This window comes from Cervus canadensis, chromosome 17 (genome assembly GCF_019320065.1).
Source record: "Cervus canadensis isolate Bull #8, Minnesota chromosome 17, ASM1932006v1, whole genome shotgun sequence".
Lineage (NCBI taxonomy): Eukaryota > Metazoa > Chordata > Mammalia > Artiodactyla > Cervidae > Cervus > Cervus canadensis.
The window spans coordinates 3920393-3930387 of NC_057402.1; the positions used below are offsets into that span (position 1 = coordinate 3920393).

Consider the following 9995-nt stretch of genomic DNA (forward strand, 5'->3'; position numbering starts at 1 on the left):
GTGTCTACACCTGTCAAGTGGATGAGGATGGATACTGATCGGGGAACGCCAGCTTGACTGGCAATGTAGGTCACTCAGGCCCCCAAAGGAGGGTGTCAGTGGCGAATCCGTTTCAGTTCTTACCTCGGACCCTCTGTAATCACCTTTACATCCCAGGGACGTTCTGCCTCTCTGCAAGAACTCTGACCTTGTGAATAGGCACAGAGTTTGCCCTTGGACACTTTAGAGGCCATCACTTCTCATCCTGTCTCTGTTTCTCCCTCTGTCTCTTTCCATCTCCCCACCACTGTTCCCAATTTTCTCCTGGGTTATGAAATGAATAGAGGCTATCAGTGTTTCATCCCATTTGCATTAAACAAGAGTAATAAAAATAATCAACACAAAATAAAATTAAAAACCACCGAAATGGCACACAGCAAAGCAGAGCGTGTTCAACAGACTACAAATTGGCAGAAGAATCCAATTTTCTTGACAGCGTGTCAGCTGCCACATTTGACCTGGGGAAATAGAACATTGCAGATATGGCGGCCGCACGATGAAATTGACAGTGGCAGCCGCTCTCGACAGTGAGATTTGATGTAGACAGAAGCAAGTTGAGGAAATCAAACCTTCATTCAAATTTTTAAATGGAAAAGAATTGATCCTAATGAAAATGACTTGGAGAACGTAACAAGGGAAATAAAAGAAATGAAAACAGTTCAACAGCGAAGCCAGGAAAGCTAAACTGGGAATTGGATTAGTTTAATGGAATTCAGTCTGAAAAACAAGTTTTTATGGAAATCAATGTTGGTACAATTCTCATTAAGATGGTTTAATTCACATGTATTTGGATGGGAATCAATGGGGTCAGTAGGAAGATGGGGTCAAATCTCAGCATCCTTTATGCACCTTTTCTTTCTTTCTTTCTCACATCTGCCCAGAAAGCTTTCCAGATCGACGTGCTGACTTGGGGGTGACAAGCTGGTAAAGGGTCTGCTCCCTGTGCTCTCCTTCCACCCCCTTGTGGGGTTCTGGGTGACAGGCTGACTCTAGAAGGAAGTTCCCTGGTCAGTGGGGTCTGGTCCTTCAGGACCACTGTAGCCAGTACTACTGAATACAGAGGAAGGCTGCGGCATTCCTAGGTGTGGTCCTTCCTAGGAGCCCAGTGTTGGCACCTCTCGGGGCTCCACGCTGGCCCACAGACATGCTTCGCACTGGTGCTGAATGAATGCCACATGGTCACAAAGGCTGAGCCTTATTTGGGAGGAGGTTCTGGAGTTGATGCTTCTGGGGCAAAACCATTGCCTGGGACATGAAAAAATGATTGTCTTTTGCGGGCCGGCCTCCCGGATGACCAATATGGCATGGTGGGTCTCTTTCCAGAACAACCCCCAGCTCGGAGTATTTGCAGAAGCTATGCTACCCACAGGAGGTGGCCAGCAGCCGGAGACCTCTCCCGGGTAGGTGCAGGGGTGCGGCCCCAGGACATGCCCCGGAGGTACTGATGACGTATGTCATCTGGCCTGCTAGCCATCAGTGTCCAGATGGTCCCCATGAGCCCTTCCGGGAGGTGGTGCCAGCCCTGGGAAAGTTTCAGGAGCGCAGGTCAGTATGCATGATTCCGAAAGGGCACTTGCCCGTAATGTTGTTTTCTCTCTTTAGGACAGACCTTGGGTGGCTGGCCTCTTGCTCCAACCATAGCAAGACCCACGGGGTTTTCTGAACTCGTGCCAACGTCAGGGAAAGGATTCTGCTGTCGGTCCCACTCCAAAGTTCGAAAAATGGGTGGTGGGCACAGAATCCGGCCTCTGCTTGTGGCATACGTCGTCTGCTCCCCAACCCTCACGGGCCAGCCCATTACTGGGGGGTGGATTCCGAGCATATTCAACTCTGGGAAAGGCTGGGGTTCTGATGACAGAGTTGCCTTGCTTTGTTTTGAAGAGCAGTCGTCTGTGGTTCATTTGCTTGTTTCCGTACTCTCTCTCCCCTTTGTGTTTGGCGTTTTGCTTGATTTGTGTATGAGGCTAATCAAAGGGTCAACCGGTTTCTCCATGTTAAGTCACCCACTGCAGGATGCTCGGGTGGCACCCCCCCCCCCCACGTGGGCCAGAGGCAGTGTTGGTGGGAGCTCGGAGAGTGCAGCTGTGGGTGTCAGGTCAGGCACACGCACAGCGCCTCACTGAGCTCCCTCCAAAGGCAACGTCTTCCAGGGGAGCCCCTGTGCTGGGGGTGGGGTGTACCCGGAGTCACCCTCTCTGGGTTCTGGGGCTGCGGAGTTGGCCCCACAGGGTTTCATCTCTTTTAACTCTGTCAGGGTCCGCTCCACCTGCAGACCGCCCATGGATGGGATGACTGGGGGAAAGGGGCATTCTCAGATGTCCATGGACGCTCGTGGGCAGCCCCCAGAGCGCCGTGCCCAAGCGTGGGCACCTCTCTGCAGGACAAGATCCCACCTGGGTCTCTCGCTTACCTTCCAGGGAGGTGATGGGAGGGCTGGCCTTAGACATGGGCGGGTTCCCGCCGAGGGTGATGTCCCCAGCATTCAAGCTGCCCTGGAGTGGGGAGGGTCTTCTGGAAGCTCAGCCACCTTGAAGCATCCGCCTTAGTCCAAGCATCCGAGCCTCTCCATGGTACGCGGGGAGAGGTTACCCGAGCAACTTTGCATCTGGACGACGAATGTTGCTCGGTGAACCCCTTTCCGGTATCAAAATCCACCAGAGAGGCCGTCTCGGAGGCCGTGGCACCTCGGGGAAGAACGTCAGTACCGGCAACCACTCTGGGGTACAGGACAGATGGTCGACCAGTTGGAAAGTAATTGTTTCTAATGTACTTCACCTGGTCCACTAGCCGTCCGTACCCACTGCAGCCTGCAGGGCCCGCGGGCCCGGGCGAGTCACTCGTTCCTCAGCTCAGCACCTCTCCTGGTACCTGAAGGGAGATCGACCGTGTTATATTCGCTTTATTGACTTCGAATAATACATGGTTGATCTTTTCTCAGTATCAAATCTCACCTTGGAGGAACGCTTGTTGACAAAGCCCTTGGTGGGGTGAGAACGGGGTGGGGGCTTCCTGTGTCACTGCCCGGGCAGGGTGCCCACATGGAGGCCAGGTTCTCAAGGGGAAGGGGGCGCTGCCTCCTCTCACCTGTGGCGTCTGGTCCACCCTCAGGACGGCTCCCGGGAGGCCAGCATCCTTGGTGCACGCCTGCCGTCTGTGGAGCAGGCGCCACTCTGGGTACTTGAGGAGAGGTTGTCTGTGATGAGTTCGCTTTATTAATGACGAATATAACACAGATGGCCTGTTTTCAGTACCACCCACCCCTCGTGGGCCTGAAGCCCGCCCCGTCCAGGGTATGTGAATGCATGGGCTCCACATCCGTCCTGCAAGAGCTTCCTGGAGGGCACGCTGACTCTGGGAGGCTGATCATGAAGCATTTGCTGGGTGTGTGAGATGAACAGCTCGGATTCAGTCTCTTGTCCACGGCCCAATGCCACTGAATCACAGGGGGTCCCGGGAGGGGCCCCCCAACTGGCCCGCACCTGTCAGTCCCCAAGGCCTCCCGCCTAGGGCAGACCCTGTGCATGGCCTGAGCATGTGTCCCGGCGCCCTGAGACCCAGAGGGACGACGCCCTTCGGAGAAGAGCCCCAGGGCCGGCCGGCCTGCCTGCCTGCCTGCCTGCCTGCCTGCCTGCCGTGCGTGCTGCTCCACTTGGTGCTCGAGGAGAGGCTGCCCGTGGCCGGTTCGCATTCTTTATGACGCACAATACACGGGTCGGCCTCTCTTCGGCATCAAATCCCACCTTGCATGCGTCCTGCACGCTCGCCAGTGTCCGGTGTCTTCGAGGGCCAAGCACGTGCTGACTCATCCGAGGGCGGAGGGGCGGGGTTGTGGGTGGGGCTGGGGCGGGGCTATGTTGTGGGGGTGGGGTTGTGGGCGGGGCCGTGAGGTCGGGGTGGGAACGTCTGGGGAAGCAGCCTCTAGTCTGCTGTCAACCCTGTTCAGTGGTACCTGAAATAGGTTGCCTGTGAGGTGTTCACTTTTCTAAACGATGAATATTATACAGTCAACCTCTTTCCGATATCCAATCCCACCTTGGACGCCTCCGGCTCTGGTGCTGATTCTGAAGCCTCCATACAGGTTGACCCGGGGACTTGATGTAGGACAAGCCACTGGCTTGTTCATTTTCCAGCTGCATCCATTCTGGAGGGTTCCTGGGAGCAGCACGGAGCAGAGCCCACCCCGGCTCCCGCGGTCCCTAACTGATGCACTACCGAGGTGCTGGGCTAGGCTTACCTGCTGATTCTTCCTTCACGTTGGCAACCCCCATCCGCCACCCCGACCCTGCCCAGACCCCGCACGGCAGCATCACCCAGGGCGTGGGAAGGGTCCAGGGCCCCTGGAAAGGTGAGCGCCTCCAAAGGATGACCTCGGGCTGTTTGGTATTTGTTATTTGCCTCCTGGGCTACTGGAAGCCCCTTCTGACACGGGCATCATTCCAACCCCCATGAAGCAACATCCTTACCTCTGACATCTCCTCTCCGGGCATGCTTTTCCCCCCATTGGTTCCTCTTCCGGCCCATGGCCTCTCTGTGCCCAGGGCACAGAGGGGTTGCCCCAGCTCCAGGAAGACCAGCAGTGACCACACCAGTGGAGCGTCCGGCCTCTAAGTTCTACGGACATTCCTCCTTCTCATGGGATCCTCACACTCCCTCTCCAGGCCCTGAGCCCCAGCCCTGCCGGAGGGACCACCCTTTCTGGCCTGGACCACTGCACAGACCCCCCACCTGGCTCTCCTTCCAGGCTTCCTTCTTCGCCTTTTGCCAGGGAGAACCTTCGAGAGTGCAGTCACGCTCTCTCTGTCCTAACCAGAGTGCCTCTGTGCAAACCCCCGCCCCGCCCCGCCCTCATGCTGGGCTCCAAAACAGTAACTAGTGTCTCAGGGCCCCCAGACTGGCCCACCTCCTTCTCTGCCTGCCACACTTTATGGTTTATCCCCCTTTTAGGTCCATCCATCTTTCTGACAGAGTTGAGTCCTAAGCATGCCCTTCATGCTCCTTTTTGGGGACCCTCAGCAGAGTCTCTTGCTTCCCCTTCCCCCCACCAATTGTTGCCCCCTTTCTAGAGCAGGGGTTTGGGACTCCGGAGGTGATGAAATGTCGCTTGCTTGGCAAAGCTGTCTCTGATCACCCAGTCTAGCCCCTACCTCTTCCTAGCCACCTCTTTTATCATCCTGTTAACACTGTCTTACTAGCTTATCTGAAATTACATGAAATTAAACTAAATGGATGTTAATATTTTCTTTCTCTCTCCCCCTTAGATTGTAAAATTTCTCAGGGCAGGAGTTTTTTCTGTCATGTCCCCTGCTGTGCCCACAGTCCTGGGTTCCAGGCCAGGACCAGAGTACAGGAAAGGTGAGTGAGTGTTGGTTGACTAACGGACTCCCTGAGGGCTGGGACCTTATCAAGTGAAATCTCTAGGAAAGTGCCAAGGCACTCAAGATGTGGTGATAAGCATATGAATATGGTAATCGGTTTTTAGAATTTCTTCACATTTGTTAAAAGCTGTTTGATTTTCCGTCTTTTTCTGCCCCTTGCAGGATGTCATTTGAGAGTCGGGGGTTTGCTGTTGGGTCTGGGCCCTTCTTTCCACTTCCTAGTGCCCCCAGTATAACACCCCAAAAGGAGTGATAAGCCCCAGTATAACCCCACACACCCCAGTTGAGCCCCCTCCCCACTTTCTAGCCAACTCTCCAGCACCCAGAGCCAGGGGTTATAGGAACTACATCTGCAACAGGCTGGAGCGTAGTGTTGGGGCTAATATTTTATGCATGGAACTGAGAGAATGGGGACATTTGGAGATGAAAATTGTTGTTAATGCATCCACACATCTTTGGAATACATTAAATGTATGTAGGTGGATGGGAAGCAACATTAGCCTTTATTTAATAGCTCCGATGTAACCATCCCCACACCGCAACCCAGCAGTAATGAGCACGGCCGCCCGAGCCCCCTCACCGCCCAGGCCGCTGTGCGGAGAAGCACTGGGTACATTGCCGCCACTCGAGAATTATGCATGAGACAAAATGTCAGCCCAGGGTACCAGGCGCTGGGCAGCGTGCAGCTTTCAACCTCACTTTAGACCCACAGACGGGTGACCCTGCGCTACTCGCTACAGAATTTCATTAAAAGCCAAATTACGGGTTTATCTATTGTTTGAGGAGACGAGAAAATAAACAAAGGGCCTGTTTTCATCCGGCAAACCCAGTGAAAATGTCTGTCCGCACAGAGGCCAGGAAGAAAGGCACAGTGGACCTCGGAGCCAGAGGGTCAGTGACTTGGGCCCGCCGCCCAGGCACTGTGTCAGTGAGCCCGCTGTGGGCCCAACCCCAGGCCCGCTCACGGCTTTCTGGTGCCTGCGTGGGCAAGGGCCCCCGCGGCGGCAGACGCTCTTTGCCTGATGACGTAGGCGCGCTTTTCCCAGCGTTCAGTTTGCCGGGCTTTTCCTGGTTGTCCTCTGCACCCACGTGGTACCTGCATTTAGTTCCTCCCGGAATGGGGTGTCCCCTGGCCCAGAGGGTGGGCCGCTCGCCCCATCGGAAGGCCCAGGGCACGGTGGGGGATCTGAATACCCAGGGCCCGTGTTGGGCTGCTTTGGGCGCATTTGATGGCTGTTTGCCCCCCGGGTGAGTACAGATCTCGTCGGAATGAGCACTCAGACCGGTCTGCGGGCTCTGCAGGGTGGGCTTGGCTCCCCTCGTCCGTGCTCTCCCCCACCCTCGCTTGTACCACCCCGAGTCACCAGAGTCGGTGCCTGGTGCAGCCCTGGGGACCCACAGAGGTCTCAGTCCTCATGGGCCTTTGAGGATGCAAAGCCCCCCAGCCCCAAATCCCAGGGCTGCGTAGGACCCCTAAGTTTATTCCCCTTCTCTTCTGTCCCTCCACTCACAGCCTCACACAGATAGGAAAACTGAGGTCCACGGGGACAAAGTGCTTTTGTCCTGGCTGTTTTTCCTGAGGGTGCTCTCAGACTTTGGGATCAAGACCCATCTCTGGCAAATAAGCAGTTTCCCTCTTGGCAATGACAGGGGGTGACCCAACACCCCAAGGCTGTGGGAGGGAATCCCAGGTGGGACTCAGTACCTGGGTTCTCAAGGGGTGGGGGAGGGGGGGTGACTTTGCTGCCTTGGCACAGAGCTTCTAGAAGCCAGGGCCCTCACTCCGCAGTGTCAGCTCAGCTCACAGGCGGTCCTCAGTGAATAGCTGGACTGAAGCTGGTCTCAGACACCAGTGCAAAGTAGGTATTCAACCAGGGAGTGTATTGAATCAGGTCTTTATTACCAGCAGGAAGCACGCGTGGGGAGGACGTTTGTGGAATGAATAAATAAAAGTGTGCTCTTTGAGGGAATAAGGAAGCAGAGAACCTGAGAAGAATCTAGGGAAGACGAACATAAATCTCCCTTGAGTGCCGCCAAGGCTCTGTAGTCGAGGCCGCTGAAAAGACCCTGCAGAGGCCGAGGGGCCATTTGTCACAGCGGGGACGGGCTCGAGGGCCAAGAAGCAAGGGTGTGATGGAGGCTTGTTCATCATTTTCACATTATCCTGGTGGCAATGGAAAGGAGCCCACAGTGCACAGCCACGCTGCCCCCCACCTGACAGAAAGAGTGCCAGGCTGGGGGTGGGGAAGGACCCGAGGAAGTTCAGGCCGGGCTGGGGGAGCAGGCAGACATCTCAATGCCCACCTCATACCCTTAGTGCTGCAGTATTGTTTTCACACCCTATGAGTCCCCTGGGCTCTGCGCCAATACCACTTCCTACAGGAAGCCCTCCTGGATCTACCACACCTGATCCATACAGAACCTCAATTTGCAGTCAGATATCAGTCTTCTGAGTCTTTGATCAACAGGTATCTCCTTGCAAAGCCTGCAAGCTCCATGGGAGCAGGGGCTGTGTCTGGTGTGGTTGCTCTGGGGCCCCTGTGCCTGGTTGGGAACTCAGCCCTGGGAAGGCACCATGTGATGCTGTTGGCCAGATCTCCCCTTTGCAGGCACTCTGGACCTGGCACCCGGCAGGTGCCTGGTGTGTAGACATCCCATGGGCTGAGCATTGGGTGGACCCCATCCCAGAGCCAAGGGCGGAGCCAGAGGTGGCCACAAGGAGGGCTTCTGCCTTGAGCAGAAGTCTGACCGTGAGCTGGGGAGCTGACCTGACCCTGGAGGCGTTCTTTGGGTCTGATTAAGTGCCCATCAGAAGGAGCACGAGTGGACTTCCATTTGGGCCTGGAGCAGAGGTGGGGTCTGCCCGGGACACACAGGGTCCAGGGAGCCCACACTGTTAGGAGGGTCAGGGCCACCTTACCCAGAGCAGCTCCTCTGGGCTTCAAACAGTGTTTGAAGTGACTGAATGGAATGGAGCCTCCTAAGTCCTCCCCAGAGCGCACCGCCCCAGTTCACGCAGCCTCTGGCTGTGGAGAAGGGAGGGAAGCCCCCCAGGGCAGCGCTGCAGTGAGCGTGAGGGGCCCTGATCAGGCTGAGCCTTGACTTGGGTGCCCTGAGCCCCCAGCCTGGGGTCCCTGGTCCCCCTGGGGCAGGATGCCACCGAAAAGGTGCAGCAGAGTCCGGGGTGTCAGAAAAGCGTCCAGGATACTGCTTTCCACCATCTGTGATATCTTCATTTTCTCTAACACTCAAAAATAGTAGATGTTTCTGTTATGCTCTCTCGTTGGCAGGGGAGCGGCAGGGCCTGCCAAGGCCTGGGGGAGCCCGCCAGCCTGCGGAGTTTTACTGTACAGACAGTTGGGGAGGGGGTGTCTCTGCTAACTTGAAATCCCCCATCAGTAAACATGCCAATTTAAAGTGTAATTAACTCAGGCCGGAAAACATTCAGCTTTGGACTGCCTTTCACAGTTGACGTTGTTTTTCTTTTATTTATTTATCTCTTTACGGGTGTGGTGGTGTCTGTGGCAGGTTTCAGCCAGGAAAAATCGAAGAAGGGCTTGAGTGGGGAGGGGGCCTGGTTGGGAGAAGAAGCGGTGGAAAGAAGGAAGGGGAGGTCGGTCTGACACCCCAGGGCCCTCTGGCCTGCTGTCTCCCTCTGCTTTCTGTCCAGGGCGGTAGGGGCCCAGGAAGGGAAACCGAGTCGGGAGCGGGGTGGGCGGCAGACCCCTGGGCCCTGTCCAGGACCCCAGGATGACACTGGGCTGGTGGTGGGGGCGCTGGTTCCCACCTAGTTTCTCTGACCCCATCTTGGAGTCTCAACCCTTTCCTCTGTCTCCTGCTTCACAGGGCTGCTCCACAGTCCCCGCTGATGAACCACGCAGAGGGCACCCAGGCCCCAGCAGGCCGACGCACACACCCTGCCTGCCTCACTCAGGAAGCTGGGGGAGGCCCCTGCACCCCCCCGCCCCACCACCATTTGAAGGACCCAGACTGCTCTCCAGGGGGCCAGTCCTGCCGCATACGGACTGGCCTTCACATGGACCCTGGGGAGGACCATGTGGGCCCAGGGGAGATAAACTTGAGGCCAGTGACCATGCCCTGTCCCACCAAATAGCGGGGCTTCTTTGTGCTGGCTAGAAGGATGTAAGAATTCCTGTTCTTCCTCTTCAAACACTCTTCAAATACAGACCATTTAAGTAATAAATACATGTTATCAAAATCTAAATGCTCGTGTGTGTGTCTGTATGTTCGGAGATAGCATTTAAGTGGAGGGTTTCAAAACAAAGACCCTCTGCCTCTGGGAGGGCTTTCTCCCCTAGAGCCGTCCCCCACCCACACCCTGACCACAGAGCATCTTCCTGCCGTCCACTCCACACCTGCGAGCTCACGTCCTGATGTGAACCGGGGCCACAGGAGGACATGCTGCAGGTCTGAGACAGCACCCGCCCCTCCTCAGCCCCCGCGAGCAGAGAGGCCAGGGCCCAGGGGCAGAGCTGGTGCCCACGTCTCGCTCTGCCAGCCTCCGCCTGGTCACGACACAGCCGGGCTGACTCAGAAGCAGGCGCGAGCGGGAGCCTCATA

The 9995-nt window shown here is 56.2% G+C and overlaps 1 protein-coding gene across 3 annotated transcripts; it reads left to right on the forward strand.

The window, feature by feature from the left end:
• Window positions 1-3056: 3056 nt before the first annotated feature.
• Window positions 3057-9633, forward strand: LOC122419715. Of its 3 annotated transcripts, none has more exons than XR_006262965.1 (3): window positions 3057-4255; window positions 5298-5391; window positions 9261-9633. XR_006262965.1 is itself a non-coding variant. In XM_043434504.1 (3 exons), the coding sequence occupies exons 1-3, from the start codon at window positions 4243-4245 to the stop codon at window positions 9526-9528; spliced, it is 504 nt and encodes a 167-aa protein (XP_043290439.1). In that variant the 5' UTR covers window positions 3105-4242; the 3' UTR covers window positions 9529-9633. The 3 variants fall into 3 exon arrangements, 2 of the variants coding, with proteins under 2 accessions (XP_043290439.1, XP_043290438.1); XM_043434504.1 differs by having other exon boundaries at window positions 3105-4384; XM_043434503.1 differs by lacking the exons at window positions 3057-4255; window positions 5298-5391 and adding an exon at window positions 5401-6662.
• The last annotated feature ends 362 nt before the right edge of the window (window positions 9634-9995 follow it).

What these genes read in the sequence shown, in the direction of transcription:
- LOC122419715 (XM_043434503.1), top strand. Translation starts at nt 6,250, where the DNA reads ATGTCTGTCCGCACAGAGGCCAGGAAGAAAGGCACAGTGGACCTCGGA. An exon ending in GATGGCTGTTTGCCCCCCGG is followed by an intron (nt 6,663 to 9,260) that starts GTGAGTACAGAT and finishes CCTGCTTCACAG; the next exon opens with GGCTGCTCCACAGTCCCCGC.